Below are 19,378 nucleotides of genomic sequence, written 5' to 3'. Positions count from 1 at the left end.
AAAACATGTGAAAGTACAGACAATAACAGAATAGGATGATTCAAAATAACAAAATTGTAAACAAAATATCACATTTTCACAATAAATGCTGAAAATGTTGTCCATTACATTCTCAACACTTTAAAATGTTTTTTTGTACGCGACTTGTGGTTGCTTTTTCAATTTCCTGGGGATCTAGATCTTCAATACTCCGCACTGAACGTCGTCGCAATTCTTCTTTGGTAGGCACTGGAGTACTGTATACCCTTTCTTTTAAAACACCCCATAAAAAAAGTCGAGTGGCGTGAGATCGGGTGATCTCGGTAGCCAATCCCACGGCCCTATACGCCTAAACCAACGATTGTCGAAGAGTTCGTCAAGTTTCCTGGAAACTTCCTGGGTGGAATGAGCTGCCGGTCCGTCCAGTTGAAACCACGAATTCCTATATTCCTCTAAAGGTAAATTTTCAAGAAAATCGGTTACAGTCGTCCTTAATATTTGGAGATATCTCTCTGCATTCAGTGTGTCTTCATGAATAAAAAAGCTAATTTTATTGTTCTCCAGAATACAGAAAACATTCAGGTCAAAATTTTCTTGAAAACCCATTTCTTTTGTAACATGAGGATTATGATCAGCCCAAAAATATTTATTCCTTCTATTGAAAATACCATACCTCGTAAATTTTGATTCGTCGCTCCAAATTATTTTTGACAAAAATTCCCGATCTTCCTGTGTATGAATCTAAAGGGATTCACAAAAATGCATTCTACGTTCGAAGTCTTCTGCTTTTAGAGCTTGAACTTTGGTAAATTATACTGATGTACTTAATTTCAATCAAGGCTATGTTTTGGACCATATTTAGCACAATTTATTTTTTATCTCGAAAACAGATAGAGATAGGTATAAAACATTATCAACAAAAAAGTATTGGAAAACCAGAGCAATTCCAAAAATGTATTAATATACGGGGTGTTCCATTTAGAAAAATAAAGCTGCTAGGACTTTTTGATAGAAGTGGCAACGCCGCAATGCTGAAAATATTTTAGATCGATAGAACAGGTAAGGAAATCTGAGAGGTGATATTTTCAGAAAAATCATGCTTTGCGTTTTCCAGAAACGTCTAACCTACCATCGACCGTGAGTCACGCTGTATACTGCATTTATCCAGGGCCTAATCAGGCCAAAAATCGTTACAAACGTTGCGAAATTCAAGGATCCAAGAATTTTACTATACCGTTTATTTGCTGAGATTAATTGGAACTTGTGAAATCAATACGCAGTAAAATTAACGAAAACGATGTTATATTAACTAGAGCAGATAAAGGCAACACTGTGGTTGTTGTTGACCGAATCGACTATGTAATTAAAACCCTTGATTTCTTGAATTTAGAAAATTTTGAAATGCTGAAACGTGATCCAACTAATTCATTCCAAAGACAAGTGAAAGATTTTTTGAAAAATTCAAACATACTTTTTAATGAAAGGGAAGAGTTCAAATTAACATTGATGAAACCCCAAGTGCCCAAATTATATTCACTCATAAAACTGCACAGAGGTATCCAATTAGATCAGTGGTTTCCTTTGTCACTGCATCATCAGTGAAATTATCAGAAAGGCTAATCAATATCATCTTGAAAATTATTGAAATCAGTGAACAAGTTTTCGTTTGTAGAAACAAAATATTGAGAAACCACTTGAAGGAGTGCAATAAAGAACGATGTCTGTGCCTTAGATTCGACAAGAAGAAACTATTTGACAGCAGATGTTGCTGATACAATTTTCAAACTCACCGTTTGCGTCTTTAGCTTCCAAACCTTCTGCTTCGATAACCACCACACTCAGAACTACAATGGGTGGTTGTTCTTCTCCTGCTAGATGCAGCATACGGTAATGCCTATCTGGTGGCATGCCGAAAGCTCTCTGGCCGTAGAGGTACAGATCTTCTTTGTAATGAGCGTATTGTCCACCTGGTGCTGGAGCTCCCACCTAAAGGAAGTTCTTATTGAAAAAATATTGCCTTTGATAATGTCTGCTGCAGTAATAGACGAAACGTCAAGCATAAAAATTTGTAGACCACGACTGGATACACAGTGTTTGAAATTCCCCTCTCTTACTCTCTAAAGAATTCATCTATTCAATTAATTCAAAAATTAGTTTATGAATACTCCAACTCACCGTATTGGCGATCGTGTACAGCATCTCTACATAGAGTTTATCTTTTTCGTTGGGTGGAGAAGAGTAGTCGATTGGGGAGATGCCCAACTGAGCCTCCATTGGTGGGGGGTCGCTGGCCGAAGACTCTGTTAGCTTGAGGATGCTTTGACGCTGGTTCTTCTGCTTCCATGCCAATGCCGTGAAGCTTTCGAAGTATGAACCGTCGATTTCTTGGACTCTAAAATATAACAAAAAAAATTATTGCATTATCCATATAGGTTTCCTGAAATCTGTCGGTATATTAGGGTTTTCCACTTCGGACCTTGCTATTAACATGCAACAACATTTTTCATTGATTTTCCAATGACTAATCGTGTGCGGTTGCACAGCCGTGGTGAATGCAAATTACAAAGCGATGCTACCTTCAGTTGTGAATTATGCGGTGGCATGCCAATGAGTTCAGAAACTCATAATTCACAGCTAGGCTCGATGGATAAACAATGATAGTGGCCGAAAACTGTGTGGGGAGTGGAAGAAGGCTTATAGTGTCAGAGAGACGGGAGACCGGCTTCATTCTCATCCTTACTCCGAGCTGTTTACTGAGTGACAGTGGTAGACGCCTGTCGAGAATAACTGATCTATGATCAGGGATAAAAATTATTGAATCACCAAAATGGCTTTTAAAAAATAGGAATAGAAAAATAAAAATAAAATATTTTTTTTAATGTTTGGGGTATAGAAATAGATTACAGCTAATTCTCAGATATACATATGGAAATTTCATAAAAATCGGTCACGCATTTCCGAAGAACATGGCAGCTAACACTGTGATACGAGAATTAAATATATACAGGGCTTTTCATGATGAGCATTAATTAGCCGTTTCTGACGAACTGTTTAACGGATCAACCTGAAAATTCCACAGTATGCATAAATTAATATGACCTACACGCCAAAAATATTTCAGACGAAGCGGCGTTGTCGCTTCTACTATAAAGTAGCGCTTTCTTTGATTTTTCAAGTGAAACACCCCGTATATAATATCATATTATGATTCATTATCACTTTGTCAACAAATTCATATACTATTTTTCTATACCTATCTATTAACGTTTAGAAGATATAAATTAATTTCGATATTTTTTTTACCAAACATGAACTCTTATGAATGCTGATAATCTTGAACTCTTGCACTAAAACGATCAAATTTGTAATGGAGTGGAGTGATCCTATGAGGATCTTCACTCCGAGTCATATTTTCATTTGCCTCATACAGGGTCTTCAAAAAATGCAGATACTTTGATCTCATGAAAAAATTAGTGGAACTTAATTTTTTTAAATGGAACAACCTGTATATTTCAATTTTAGATTAACTTTGTTGAAATAATACTATTTCTATTTTGAACCGTTTTCGAGATAAAGTGTTTCAAACGGAAACTGACGTGGTTTTCTTGCTCGTTTTTTTGAATTCATCACTTATTTTGGATATTCAACATTTTTTTTATACTCAGTAATTTTTCTTTTTGATTCAGTTTATTAACTGTCTCAGATTCATGAAAGATATCCACAACTTCTGAAGCCGAATAATAATGTGATAAACCGACTACTAAAAAAACTGTAGGTTGAATGGAACCTTCCGTCCAAAAATCATTCGTAAGAAGACTAAAGTGGATGATGATGACAATGGTATAACAGTTTTGGGATACTTTCATGCAATTCCAAATGCTTCTCTGCACGAGGCTGAAAGGGAGATAGGTATACCCTGCGTGACAATTTGTCGAATTCTTAATAAGCATAAATGGCATCCCTATAAGTTCTACTGTGTCCAACATTTGAAAGAGACTGATTCACCTCGTAGAGTGGAATTCTTTGAATGGTTACTTGTCAAGACTCAAGAGGATGAACATTTCCTTGACAATATCATATGGACAGATGAGGCCAAGTTCACAAAAAATGGAGTTTTCAATAGACACAACAGTCATTATTGGGCGCCAGAAAATCCCCATGTTGTCCGCCAAAGGGGTTTTCGAAAAAGATGGCAATTCAATGTTTTTTGTGCCATAAAGAATGAGTCAATTTTTTATATCGAGTTTTATGATGATAATTTGAATGCATCAAAATATGAAGATTTACTGAGGAATGGAATTCAAGTGATTTTAAATAATAGATCAGGAAGAGAACGTGTATGGTACCAAATGGATGGTGCTCCACCCCATAATTCTCATTCAGTCAGCGAAGCTTTAACCGAAATCTTCGAAGACAGATGGATTGGTAATAATGGACCTTTTCGTTGGCCTCCTAGAACACCAGATGGCAATCCATTAGATTATTTTGTGTGGGGTTTCATTAAAAATATGGTTTACTCTACTCCAATAATAACAATGGAAGATATGAAATCGATAGTTATAACTGCTTTCAAAAAGTTTGACTCCAGACTTGATCAGAAGCGCTACACATGACAATCTTTTGAAGAGATTACATGTTTGTTTAAGTAGAGGTGGAGATGTGTTTGAACATATTCTGAAATACACTGACGATTGAATTAACTCATTAATTTATGGGTTTATTATTTTCAGTTCGTGTTTCAGCGTTAATAAAACTATTGTTTGAAGAGAAGTTTCATTCGATGGTTGAGTAGTATTTTAATGATTATCTTTTCATTGTATTATCTGTGACTAATTGAGAAACATCAAACGAAATCTGTTTTACAAAAATGAGTGATGAACAAGGAAACCATGTCGATTTCCATTTGAAACAGTTTATCTCGAAAATGGTTCAAAATAGAAATAGTATTATCTGAACGAAGTTAATCTGAAATTGGATGCAAAGCTCAAAAATGTTGAAATATATAGGGTGCTCCATTTGAAAACATTGAGTTCCACTCATTTTTTCATGAGATCAAAGTATCTGCATTTTTTGAAGACCCTGTATGAGGCAAATGAAAATATGACTCGGAGTGAAGATCCTCATAGTATCATTCCACTACATTTCAAATTTGATCGTTTTAGTGCAAGAGAGTTCAAGAGTATCAGCATTTATAAGAGTTCATGTTTGGTAAAAAAAATATCGAAATTAATTTATATCTTCTAAACGGTAATAGATAGGTATAGGAAAATGGTATATGAATTCGTTGACAAAGTGATAATGAATCATAATATGATATTATATACGGGGTGTTCCATTTGAAAAATCAAAGAAGCCGCTACTTTATAGTAGAAGCGACAACGCCGCTTCGTCTGAAATATTTTAGGCGTGTAGGTCATATTGACTTATGCATACTGTGGAATTTACAGGTTGATCTGTTGAATAGTTTGCCAGAAACGGCTAATTAACGCTCATCATGAAAAGCCCTGTATATTTGATTTTTATGGAATTATTTTCCATTATGCATTATGCATTAACCTAACCTAACCTAACCTTTCTCGATTTCATATCATTTCTAGAAACATGTGTATTCGTTTTCCTATGACATTCCAGGTTATCTTCCCGAATTTCTGCTACCGCAGTTGTCAGTTGATTGGTCAAACCACCAACACTGACATGAAAACATGGCAAGGTGAGTTGGGTGTCACGCCAATAGGTAGTTCCACTTATGTCTCGCTTACGTTAACGCAGTTATTTTTATTGAGTACTTTTCTTGGTTATTCACATTTGGTCCTACGACCCCTCCCGATATAGAAGGCCTCGACACTGTCGAATGAGGCCCCTATATCTTCCGTTGAATGATGAACAACGTTTTCATCCAATTCACCCTAGTCAGGCAGGGGTACACCGTGAAGGGCGGTACTGATGTCTAAGGACATTCATGCCGCCATACCATCAACACTCACCATCAGTCATGAACCGTTTGTCCTTCTGACAAACATCAGTTCAAAGGGTAAGGGAGCCAGGCTCCAACCTGTCTAAATTCAAGATGACTTCCAACACATTTGGTCCTGAGTTCCGTTTTGACAGCGGAACAGCGCTGACGTATCTGAGTGATCGGGTGTGTTTTCCCCAGTTTTCTGGTTGATGATCAGCCGTAGTGCAGTGTTTCTGGCTTGAATAGTTAGTGCGTTGTGTTATATTGTGCAGGATAAAAACACTTCTGGTGAGTACGTTTGAATATTATCATTTTCGTTCTGTTCATTGTGCTCACGCCTGATAAGTGTCAATTTGCGTTAAAAAGTCTCATAGCAGTATGGAGGAACTGCTTCGCGGTCTGGCTGGCAGGGAAAAAGCCGAGATTGTTAGCATTGTATGCCAACTAATCTCGTGCTTCGGCCTGAGTCAGTCAGATTTGCATGGCAGTGCATTGCCAGTACCTGGGGCCAGCCGTCAAAATCTGACAGATGAGAATCAGGGAGTAGCTAATGCTCCTACCGACAGTGAGAATTCTCACTAATCAGTCATGACCCATTCGTCCCTCTGACGAAAATCAGCCCAAAGGGAGCAAGGCTCCAGCCTGACATAAACGACGATGACCATCGACACATTTGGTCTTCAATCGAGGACCGCCTGCCCGGTACTGACGTTGCTCAATAGGCTGAAACAGCTGTATAGCGGTGGCTCTTAAATTGAAATCAATATGAAAATGATCAGAATAGTACTTATCCGTCAATCTTTCGATTTTCATGCAATTATTTTCCAGCAGCTTAATTGTATTAACCTTTGTCAATATTTCAATATTAACATTAGTTCACAAAAAGGATTTGAAGCTATAATAACGTGTGTTACTAGGTTTGAATCATATGTTATTGGTTTTATGTAAACTTTTTTGTGCTCATCGTATCTTTGGGTCAGTTTTGTCTTGGTTTGGCCGATATAGAATTTGTCTGAGTCGAATAGTCTGAGCGTTGTATGCTGTACACTCCGTTTAGGTTTTGGTCTTCTCCTTCATAGCTGTTTTCACGCCATACAAAACAAACATAACTTTTCCCCACCAGAAAAAAAAAATCTGTTTGAAATATGTTTTTCCGTTAACCAGCTGTTGCACCCCTACCAACGACAACCCTCAGAAGTTGAAACTTGTGCTAGCTAAGGATTAACAAGGTCTTACCCTTTAACGTGTCATTCCCAACACGGCAGTCAATTCGAGTGAGTGAACAAAGCACCCACGTCAAACTGCCTAACTGCCGACCGAACATCAAACTCATAGAACAAGTCAATAAAGGAAACCGCATGGACATCTGGGAAAACCTAAACATCCATAAATTCAAAAATCCCAATTCACTTATCGAGGAACAAATGAAAATCAAAACACGAGATCTAATATTCAATATACTTCACAAAACAAAACACATTCCTTGAAATAATGAACCTAGAGAAACACCAACACAAAGTATATTACAAGGAAAATTTAAAGAGTCATCCGGATGAATGGAGATGACAAATACTTGCACAAAGGCGTTCTAATCGTATGAAAGAACAAACAAGATGATAAAGTTACATTGGAAATAAATTTCAGGGGTTGCGTTTTCCACCCCTTTCAACCATAGGGTTAACTAAATAAATTTCTGGCTAAGTGTCTTTTTGATACTACAAAACGTCAGGTTAATTTCAATATTGTAACTTTTTTAGTGCTTGTGAGAAAAATTGTTACACAAATTATATGTACCCCCTTTAAGGGGCTGTATCTTCACAAGGAATGTTCCAATAAAATTTCTTTATATGAAAGATCCTATCTTTTTTTCGATAAGGAATCACCCCCTCAAATGTTTTACATTTGAGGGGGTGATATATATATATATATATATATATATATATATATATATATATATATATATATATATATATATATATATATATATATATAATCACCCTGCTTCCTACCGTATAGATATTGTTGGTGATTTTCACCTGAGTTCTTCTTCCTGATCTCTTCTCTCCGTAAAGGTTTGAAATGTTGAATCTAAAGTTCTCACAGACAGGAATGTGCTGAACTGATTTTCGGGTTTCGATCCGTATTCTGTGTTGTTATCCTCACTGGGGTTGATCTCACGACGTTTCGACAAAGTCTCATTTGTCATCTACTGAATTGATGTTGGAATTTATTCCCATTGAGATTTATCAAAATATATAGTTCACTTCCAAAGATACAAATTTTGCAATGCACGCACCCCTAATAATTTTTGCTCACTGTAACAATTCAAAACAAGCCTCTACTTCCTATATATCTGCAAGTGTGTATTTTTATCGAGACTCCTCCTCATTTGCATTTGAATAGCCCTCTTCATGTGCTGTCATCATCCTTGGATGAAAATAAGCGGTGAATGTAAACGGGCGATCTCCAGGATCAGCGGCAGGCGTCCTCATCAGCCACTGCATTATTCATGAGGATTGTTCTTCATCCGTCCCTAATTGGACCGCGTGTTTTTGTTTTCACGCACTCAATTAGGAAAACATTGCTTCGCACGATATTGTAATCCGTTCATTCGGGAAATGCTGTTAGATAACTTACATGATTAATTCATCATTCATCGCTAAAAGTTTCCTTGCAGGTTATGGTGTACCAATCAAAATTGCATCTAGTTGTTTCACGATGAGTGTTACAGCTTTGATGCGGATAGATGTTCATTCTGCTCGACTATTAAAATCATCAGCGTTTCCATCTTCCCAATTCTTGGGGCAAATCGGTAACGTTTATTGAAGGACTCATAATAATAATGATGATAATGTTTATTTATAAATATGCAACAGCACAAGATAGTAACATGTAAACAAAGCAATACAAACAAACATGGAGAAACCCACTAAAACCGAAGTTGTGCGTGGGAATTCTTTAGTTGCGCAATGCATAACTGATGTGCAGAATTGATTTTACATTTAAGCAAGGCGATGACAAATATTTAATATTAAACTAAGACTAAAGGACACAAATGAATGATTAATTTTTTAAAAAGAAAGGTATCTTATATACAGTGTCACACATAAAGTCCGCATCAAATGGGATTTTTTTTTTGTTCATCTCTTCAAGCAACTTTTGATATCTCCATTAGGTTGTGCTTTAAAAATGATGCCAAATGACATGCATATGACCTATCAAGTGATTTTTCTTCCCTGTCCAATTTGACATTTTTTCCAAAAAATGTTCAGAAAAGCAGTTATTGCTGCAAATTTCGAAAAGAGAAAAGATGATTGTTTTTTTCATTTTTTACCCATTTTGATTACCAATTTTTAGCTCTCTAGTACAAATTTAGTTTTTTTACAGTTTTTCGAAAATTTGACATTTGCCGATTTCTCAAATTTAGCCAAACCTCAACAAAGTTAGTGCTTAATGCCTAACTTATCTTTTCAACGCATTTTTATCACCAATTGCAATTCTAAATACAACTTATTTCGCAAAAATTTAAAACACCAGAAAAAATTATGCCAAAAATGATGTAAAGTTGATACAGTTTTTAAAAACAGATAAATATTTCACTTTATTTCTACTTTTTGCGAAATAGCTTGATACAAAAGCATAATTAAGAAACAATATCAATGAAAAGTCAATAATTTATCCTTTACTGCACTTTTCAAACAGTTAAACTTTGATTTACTAATTAAGAAAAATTACAACGCAATCAAACTAAGGGAAGGAATTATACGAAAGTAATTTCACATTTACTAAATATCTTTTATGAGGTATGAATGAGCAAAATTACTTCAGAAATCAATTTAGATTTTGTTGCCTAGAAAACTAAACCGTAAAAAGTTCTAACAAACATCTGTTAAAATAAAGTTATAATTTAAATTAAGAACACTAAATCAAATCGAAACATATGCCTAAACCATATTGTAAATACCAATAGAAATACAAAATAAAGTCACATTTCGGTGTGCCTTCCATCACGTTCAATGCAATCAATTGTCCTTTTTAAAACATCTTTAACTGCATTTGTTATACTACGGGGTTTCGTGCTCACAACACATTCTCGAATAACTGCCTCTAAATGGTTTATATCTCGAAAAGGTATTTGCTTATACACCTTTTGTTTTAAGTAACCCCACAAAAAGAAATCTAATGGGGTTATATCAGGAGATCTAGGCGGCCAAACGTGTTCCATATTGCGACTGATTACTTTGCCCCTAAATATTTCCAAAAGACGCTCTTTGACCACCCTTGTAGTATGAATAGGTGCACCATCACACTGATACCACACAACATTTCTTACTTGAAGGGGCATTTTATCCAAAACTTCAGATAGTTCGGTATTCACAAAGTGTAGGTAGTCCGCGAAATGTGGGTTTTCTTTTGCCCACCACCTGCAGTTTTACGAGCTCACAACGCCATTTGAAGAGAAGGTCGCTTCATCTATCCATGAAATTCGATAAGGAAAATGATAATTTTCTTCTTTTTCCCCTTGAAACCAAACAGAAAAATACAAGCGCATATCGAAGTCCCTTTCTTTTAATGTATTGATAAATTTCGGTTTATAAGGCGTAAATTTATTTTTGTGTAAAATACGTCGTACACTCTCTCGGTTAACATCTGTTCTATCTGCAATATCTTGAATACTTGTTTTTTTATGTTCTACGACAGCCAAACATAATTCAAATTCCACTTCTTCAGTATGTCTGGAAGGCTGATGTGCTTTTCGAAAATTACTCTCAACCGAGCCAGTAGATTTAAACTTAGCTATTATCCTACTAACTGTTGACTGATGAATATTTCTTGCAGGATATCTGGCATTGAAAATATCAGCTACTTGTCGGTGACTGGTATTCTCGCCGCATATTAAAACGATTTCAATTTTCTCTTGAAGATTCAGCATTTTTAACAACACACTAGACAACGAATAAACTATTTTAAATCTAAAACTGATAAACACTATTTTGAATTATTCAACAAATGTCTTATGAAAAAAATAAAATATTTTGCTTATTCAGTTCAGTTCAATTGTTTCCACAGTACCTTTAGTTTAATTTCGTTGTAATTTTTCGTAATTAGTAAATCAAAGTTTACTGTTTGAAAAGTGCAGTAAACAATAAATTATTGACTTTTCATTGATATTGTTTTTTAATTATGCTTATGTATCAAGCTATTTCGCAAAAAGTAGAAATAAAGTGAAATATTCATCTGTTTTTAAAATCTGTATCAATTTTGCATAATTTTTGGCATCATTTTTTCTGGTGTTTTAAATTTTTGCGAAATAAGTTGTATTTAGAATTGCAATTGGTAATAAAAATGCGTTGTAAAGATAAGTTAGGCATAAAGCACTAACTTTGTTGAGGTTTGGCTAAATTTGAGAAATCGGCAAATGTCAAATTTTCGAAAAACTGTAAAAAAACTAAATTTGTACTAGAGAGCTAAAAATTGGTATAAGGGTGGAAAATGAAAAAACAATCATCTTTTCTCTTTACCGATTTTCGAAATTTCGAGCAATGACTGCTTTTCTGAACATTTTTTGGAAAAAATGTCAAATTGGACAGGGAAGAAAAATCACTTGATCGGTTATATGCATGTCATTTGGCATCATTTTCAAAGCACAACAAGATGGAGATATCAAATGTTGCTTGAAGAGATGAACAAAAAAAATCCCATTTGATGCGGACTTTATGTGTGACACTGTATATAAATGAAAATACATTTAACTGTAAACGAGTATGAATGAACAATGACAACGTAGATATTTTATTTTAAAGTACAAACGAAGATTATTTGTTTATTCATGAGTATATCATGAACAATGTCTCTATTAGTATTATATACATACTTTTTGAAGATGGTTTTCATCAGGTTAATATTATTTATTTTATGAATGTATGTTTTGTACAGATCAGGTAAGTAATTAAAAATGTTTGCACTGTGGTATTTATAAGAGTGTTGCCAATTGACTTTTTTGTTGCGTTTAGCTCTACATTACCTTTTGTTTTAGTGCGAGTATTATAATCATGACCGATTTGCTGAAGAGTTGTTTTATTTTTGAAGATATACAATATAATTAGAGGGATAGTCATTCTTTCAATTGTACATAATTTTATTATTAGTCAGTGGGCTATGCAAATCTAGATTTGTTTACTGCCAGTCTTCAAGCATAGTCCACTGACTAATAAGAAAGTTTTTTTTCCTTATTCAGAGGAATCGGGCAAATTACGGATATGCAGTTGGTTGGTTAGTTGGTTGGTTAGTACCTCATCCACTAGATGGAGTGACATTTTGTGATGTTCTCTCCAACTTCGGAAGAGGAATGAAATACTCTGAAAGAATTCCGATTTTCAATTGTGGAATATCATTGACTTTAGGTCGATGATGGTCACTATCTTGCACTGAAGAGTGGCTAATAAGCCCGAAACCGGTCTGCAAGTGTGCCCGTTCCATAATTGAAGGTCGACTCTTTCAGTTGTATTGCCAATTGCATATGCAGGAAATTTTCGGTGAAGATTCCTGCACTGACGCCTGTCGGATATAATCCAACGCCCTTCGTGGTATTAGCCAGGGGAGTAGTTGTTTTCTGATAGGCGTCAGTCCATTAAACCAACTTTGTAGGTATATCCGAGACTGGCTTGAACATTTGAAGTTCCATTTGCTTTAGATTTACATAATTTTAATAATTTTTTTTGTAATACCTCAGCTTTTCCAGGTGGATATCTAATATACCACGTCAACTGAGTATGGCATATTGGAGCCTAGTTTGTACCAATGCGTAGTATATTATTTTTAGGTGATTGATATCGAGAACGGATCCCAAGTATTTGAATTTACACAATAAACATCTCAATGATTTAGTTATTTCTTTAATATGTTCATTCCATCTGAGTCGTTGATATACAATAAAAAGAGAGTTGGAGACAATATGGATCCCTGGGGAACACGAGAGTTGATGGTGCAAGTATTCGAGAGATATCCATCGAACTGAAAATCAAGAATCAAGAATTGAGAATAAGGAAATAAAAATGGAGAATTAGGAATCGAGAATTAAGAATCAAAAATTGAGAATAAGGAAATGAAAATGGAGAATTAGGAATCGAGAATTAAGAATGAAAAATTGAGAATGAAGAAGTGAGAATTATGAATTGAGAATTCGGATTTGTAAATCAAGAATTGAGAGTCGATAATCAGAAATTAATGACTGAAAATTAAAAAAAAACAAGAATTTGGAATTGAGTTACGAAATATGACTTCCCTTATTCATTAAAAACCAGGTGAGTGTTGATTTTTGTTTGTGCACAATGACAGTATCCAAAGAAAGATCCGGTATCTGTGTGATAATGAAAACGTCAAGTGGTCGTCCGGAATGAAGTGGTGAGGAGCGGAATACTCCAGCTGACAAGCGAGTTTCCCTCCTCCATTACTGCGCCAAGTACTCAAATTATTTTTAACGAGAAATTACATTTTAATGGAATCCCAGAAAAAATATTCAAATTCATTCGAAGAATATTCTCAATTAAAGCGGACTGAGGACGTGGAGATAATGGTTTCCTGGAAAATTCCCAAGTCGGAAATTGTGGAGTGATGGTGCGGACAATGGGAAAAACATATCTGGAAAAACGATTCAGAATTTAATCGACGGGAGCATTATTTTCCTGGAATACTGATTAGATGCGACTACTCGAGAAGGTTTCTCTTTGTTTTTGAGGTGATGTCGGGCCGTTGTAACTCACTATCGGATTGCTAATGTCAAAGGTCATTCGCTAGTGGAATGAGAATTCTTACTATTGGTTCAACAGAAATATGTTTTTTCAATTTTTGGGAAGTATTTAGCATTCTACTTCATCTTTATACAAAAAAATGTGGGAATCTTCCAAAGAAAAAAGAAATCAATTGATCACAAACTACACTCATGCCAAGCGGTAACTTTTAGATACTCTCCAAACAACTACTTCCATATAAACATTGAATTATACGAAAAACACTTTTTCCTAGTACATCAAGCATTCCTTATAGACAATTCACTAGTTTGTGATCCAATAATTCTTCAGTATAGTGTACAAATTGAACTGTGGAAGCTGTCACAAATGATATGTTGGTCATACCGGGCGGTATCTTAAAACACGAGTTTCAGAACACATGAAAGACTTTTAGGAAAAAAATATTAAAAATCTCACAGCCCTCGTTCAACATGAAGAAGAATATGGGCATATTTTTTATTTTGATTATCCAACTATTCTAGGTGTTCAACCATATTTATCCAAAAGACTCTTGAGCGAAATAATACATATCATCAAATGCGATAGTGTTAACACTAGAAGAGATGCCGATGGCCCTGATACTGTATATTTCAATTTGATAAGTAATATACCTGAATAATGCACCCTTTTTTCATTATTTGTCTTTCCGTCCTTGATTAAAAAACGGACACCATCTTATCATAATCACAGATAAAGCCATCCGTTTGTTTCATGTCGTTTTGTGTTGATGTTGTCTCGGAAATTTGGTTATTGTATTGTTTTTATTTTTCATTTATTATATAACTGAAATGTCTGATGGTTTCAAAAATAGTAATATTATCAACTCGAAGAAACTACTTTTTGGTGACTAATTCAATTAGGAACTCATTATTTGAATTGAGAGGTTATATGTGTAGGAATGATTGATTTTTGTCTTGAAGCGAAACATCGATGTATACCAGTGAGGATGACAGTGTTCCATGTAAGTGCAATTTGTTACCATTCATTTAAAGTAGAACTCATGTGGATGATATCTGATTCTCATTCCACAAAGAATGTTTGAAATACAAACTGGGTAGAGAAAAGTATCTTCTGTATAATTCAGTGTTCATATAGAAGTATTTGTTTCGAAAGAATTTTTTTCTTTCGTGTAATTCAATGTTTATATGAAAGTAGCCGTTCCAGGAGGACTTTCTTCCAGTTTGTATCTAAAAGTTACTTCTTTGCATGATTTACACATCCATGTATAGAGGTACTTATTTTCAAATTGATTACTTCCTTCCTTTCTTTGGAAGATGCCCTCATCCTTTTTCTGTATCAAGATGAAGTAGTAGAAAGCCAAAAACTTTCTTTCTCAAAAGGACTCATTATTTCTCGTAAAATTGAAACTTCAATAACCGCATAAGTTTTGTGGAAAGTATATTTATGAAAATTAATTGTTGCAGAGCCCTGAAGAAAAATTCCATTGAATTGGAAACGTCAGCAAAAAAACATTGATCCTGTTACCCAAATTTACGACTGAGATAGATCTACTCATGTCATCGATGACATAACATTCATTCGTCCATTTGATTCAATCCCAGCCATAAATATCCTGTTTGAATTGAGAGGGATATTTTTTTTCTATTGTGGAAACTAGTATAAACTAGTATAACGCATTAATGTTGATGAAATTGTTTTTTTGTTCTGAGATTTTTCTGCTCCAATGTTCTTCATCAAAAGTATTGGTTAGGTTTAAATTCACAACCTTCAACTATTCTGAACTTGAATGAAACATAATTAAAAAGTTATTCGACCAGTTTTGGAAGTTTATTCAGTAATAGTAAGGTGACTCGTATTTTTCGTATTTGTTTCGTCTGCAAGTTCTTGGGACTAACGTTTCGCCTGCAACTGCGGAAGACTGCCTATAAAACAAGATGGATGTTTCTGAAAATGATTTTACTCGCTTTTTAAATCTTTATTTGGATTTGAATTTTTCCGAGGAATTTTTGGTTGTATTCTCTCTGGTTGAATGGAAAAGCAATATTTCCCTTCATTTATCATGTAGATGTTGAACTCTGCCACTTGTTAGCTTAGGTTAATGTCTCTTGTACTGAGTGACCTTTCCATAAAATCATTTATTAATAATAATAATAATCATTATATTTCCACAAAATTTCATTGAAGTTTTGAAAAACAATATTTATCTAAATTTTGGCGAAGTCGCCAGTGATGCAAAATAAACATATTTTTTTATCGGCGATCAGTTTATATTTATTTGTAAATTTCACAAAACGCCTCTTCATAACTTTTTCAATTATTTTTGCCATATTCGAAATCAGTCTGTGATTAGTAATATCCATTTTATCCCCTTTTTTGTACAATGGTTTGATTATTCCCATTTTGAATATTTTAGGAAAACAACCATTTTCAAAACATTTATCAATGAGAATGGTCAATGGAACTTCAATTTCAGTAGAAACCATTTTCAAAGTTTCCGAGCGATTTCCGTCATGTCCTGGTGACTTTTGTGATTTCAATTCCATGATCACATCATGTACTTCATTTGTATCAGTTTCGTAAAGATACAATGGATTTTGAAACCTTTGTTTTGGAATATTGGTTCTTTGGTTCAATAATCCTGTTCGCATTTATTTCTCCAAGTGAGGCCTAGTATTTGTTGAATGAGTTACATGTATCAGTTACATCATCAGTTACTGTCCCATATTTGGGATTAGTGTTTCAGGTTTTGATTTATTGCATATTTCATCTGCAAATTCCCAAAGTGCTTTGGAATAATTATTTGAAAATTTTCCTGGAGTGCTTGTGTTTTGTCCTTAAAAAATGTCCAAATTTGTAGATAAATACCTTATCTCGAAACAAGCCTATCACATCCGATATTCAGGGTGGGACACCGAAAACTAAACAGATCGAATATCTTCAAAACACATGTGGTCTGAAAAAAATGCAAAAACTCGTCGGTTTGTAAATCGAACCATAATTACAAATTTCGTCTGCCATTTTGAAGCCACCATCCTAATTTTTTGCATTGAGAAACAATTCATAATTTCCGACCCTGAAAACCACCACCCGTCAATTTTGAATCAAATCGGACCACAATTCCAAATCTTGTCCGCCATTATGAAGCCGCCATCTTGTTTTTCTCCTAAAGAAACTCCATAATGCATTGTCACCGAATTTATGTCAAATTAGCTTGCGAATGAAGTATCATAATATGGAATGCGGGACAGTTTTTTTCCCGCAAGAAGGCGCCAAAATCGAAGGTTAGGTAGCTAAATTTGACATGGTTGAATTCCTTATGAAATTACTTTTCTAACGATGTGTCACGCTTACTACTTTCCCTATTCAAATTTTTTTGGTGATAGTCACCGAGGGGTGGGGGAAGAGGTATGCCAGTTGAGGTTATGATAGGAAGATGTCGCCTTTGGATTACAAATCGACGTGTTTTTGCATTTTTTTCAGAACAAATGTGTTTTGAAGATATTCGATCTGTTTCGTTTTCGGTGCCCCACCCTGTATATCCTTGCCTCTGAGGGTGACTATCGTCACCCTCAGAGGTGTCTGACGCAAATATCAAATCGTATTCCTATATCGAAAGCAATCAACAGAAATAAAAAGCCACGTCAAAGCACCTGGTTCGATTCCTTGTACTTATCCCATTTCTCGTACGTTCATCGTCGTTCAAAGTAAACAAACATAAAAGGCAACTGCAGAAAGTCGGAGTTAGATCATTCCAGTTTTCTGATCTCCTCGAGCAGTGTCACTCCAGAGACTGAATTCTCATCGGAGTGGCTGGTTCTGCGAAGCGACGTGTATGCCGGCAAATAAATTTAACCATAATATAAACTTCCGCAAGAATTAATTGGAAATAAATCCACTTAATCGCGGGAAAATGAAGATACTGCGATTCCAGAGAGAGATTTGCGTTCCAGAAGCGCAAATCTGCGAATTGTGGAAGTTATTAATAATTATTCAGACAGTTATAACTGAATTTCAGAATCATTTAACAATTATTTTATTGATAGCGTACAAGAAATTGTGATCAATTTGATTCACTTCATGAGAACAATGTTATATCGATTAACAACTCCTTTGAGAAATTGAAAGTGTGGGAGTTAGCAAATTTGTCTAAATTAATCAACGGAGTGGAAATGAAATACAACAGTGAGAGACTTAATTGCAAACTTATTAAAAAAACGTTTCGTGTTATAGGACATGCATTGTTGCATTTTATAAATACATCTTTGAGCTCTGGCAGATTCCCAAAGGAGCTCAAGACCAGCGTACTTGTGCCAATTCAGAAAGTCCTTAACACAAATAAATCCTGGGAATTTAGACCAATCAACACTTTGCCTTGTATTGAAAAAATATTAGAACTCGCAGTTTATAATCAACTCATTGAATATCTAGAAAATAATGATATTTTACTAAAATATCAGTCGAATTTCAAAAAACATCATTCATGTGAGTCTGCATTACAAGTCGAATTATGAAAATGGAAAGAATCAATAGATAAGGGACATTATATTATAGCCGTATTTTTAGATCTCAAAAGAGCTTTTGAGACAATTGATCGCCACATATTACTAAATAAACTGCAAAGTATTGGTATCAGGGAAACTGTTTTGTTATGGCTGACTGATTATTTATCACAACGCAAACAGGGAACCAAAATAAAGGATTCAGTGTCATCATCTCGCGATGCCATTTTCAGGGTACCTCAGGGAAGTGTTTTGGGACCTAAATTATTTTTAATCTACCTGAATGATATAGATACCATCCATGGTTGTGATTTCATGAACCTTTTTGCAGACGACACTTTGTTAACAATTTCAGGAGATAATATAGAAACAGTAGCTGATCAAATGCATAATGAAGTAAGAAATGTTTTCAAGTATATGAATCGCAATAAACGAAAACTCAACACTTCCAAAACAAAATATATGATCTTATCTACTGGTTATAAGCTATCACTCATCAACAATCTCAACATAAGATTACAAATTGCAGGTGATGTAATAGAGTTCGTAAGTGAATTCAAATACTGAGGTTTCATGGTGGATAATCGTTTATCTCTTCATGCTCATTTTGATTTATATATATATAGGAAAATAGAAATACAATAAAACGAATAAAATGAATCAAGATAAATATCATCTTCGGGTGATGACTGGACTTTTTCTCCGGAAGATGACTATTCATTGGTCAATCGAGCGCTTTCAGCTATTTCCTCTTCCAGTTCTTCGCTTCACCGGTCTAGCGGCAATCAACCATTTTCCCGCTTGATCACAGGTTTTCATATGTTGCGTATTTCTACGCTAGCTGTGCTGATTGCGTCATTGGACAACATATATGCAGCTTCTTTACTAATATGCAGCTTCTTTGAACTTCCTCTCGAGCCAGTTTTCTTCCTTGTGGATGATGATATTATGTTGGAGTCGAGACCTGCTCTTCTATTTCCGATTTGCTGGTTTCTCCTAGCTGTGTGTTTCTCCTGCGCTCGACAATGCTGACTTTCAAAGGCCTCTTAGTTTTACCGATATAGGATTTGCCGCACTCATAGGGTATCCCATAAATGCAATTCTAGGAATCGTTTGGTGGCCTGGTTTTCGTGAGGCTGCTACGGATTTTGTTCCTTGATCTGAAGAAGGTTCTGATGTTGTATTTGGACCCA

The 19,378-nt window shown here is 35.0% G+C and overlaps 2 protein-coding genes across 3 annotated transcripts in view; one reads left to right on the top strand and one right to left on the bottom strand.

The window, feature by feature from the left end:
* The window catches only part of unc-13-4A (BAI1 associated protein 3), a 116,100-nt gene that overhangs the window by 34,635 nt on the left and 62,087 nt on the right, over positions 1-19,378 (bottom strand). For both annotated transcript variants that reach the window (XM_074172180.1, XM_074172181.1), the window contains 2 exons: positions 2,155-2,371; positions 1,770-1,965 (listed from right to left, as the gene is read on the bottom strand). In XM_074172180.1, the coding sequence (XP_074028281.1) occupies positions 1,770-1,965; positions 2,155-2,371 (413 nt within the window). The remainder of the gene's footprint in view (positions 1-1,769; positions 1,966-2,154; positions 2,372-19,378) is intronic.
* The window catches only part of Pdk1 (Phosphoinositide-dependent kinase 1), a 145,110-nt gene continuing 131,857 nt past the window's right edge, over positions 6,126-19,378 (top strand). The window contains exon 1 of the mRNA XM_074172219.1: positions 6,126-6,223. The gene's annotated coding sequence lies outside the window, so the exon portion shown is untranslated. The remainder of the gene's footprint in view (positions 6,224-19,378) is intronic.

The sequence above is a fragment of the Leptinotarsa decemlineata genome, unplaced genomic scaffold, assembly GCF_025532065.1.
Source record: "Leptinotarsa decemlineata unplaced genomic scaffold, Ldec_3_MD MMD2_P_RNA_scaffold_12, whole genome shotgun sequence".
NCBI classification, from domain to species: domain Eukaryota; kingdom Metazoa; phylum Arthropoda; class Insecta; order Coleoptera; family Chrysomelidae; genus Leptinotarsa; species Leptinotarsa decemlineata.
The sequence above is the reverse complement of the archived record's forward strand: the minus strand, read 5'-3'. Positions and strand labels throughout refer to the sequence as shown.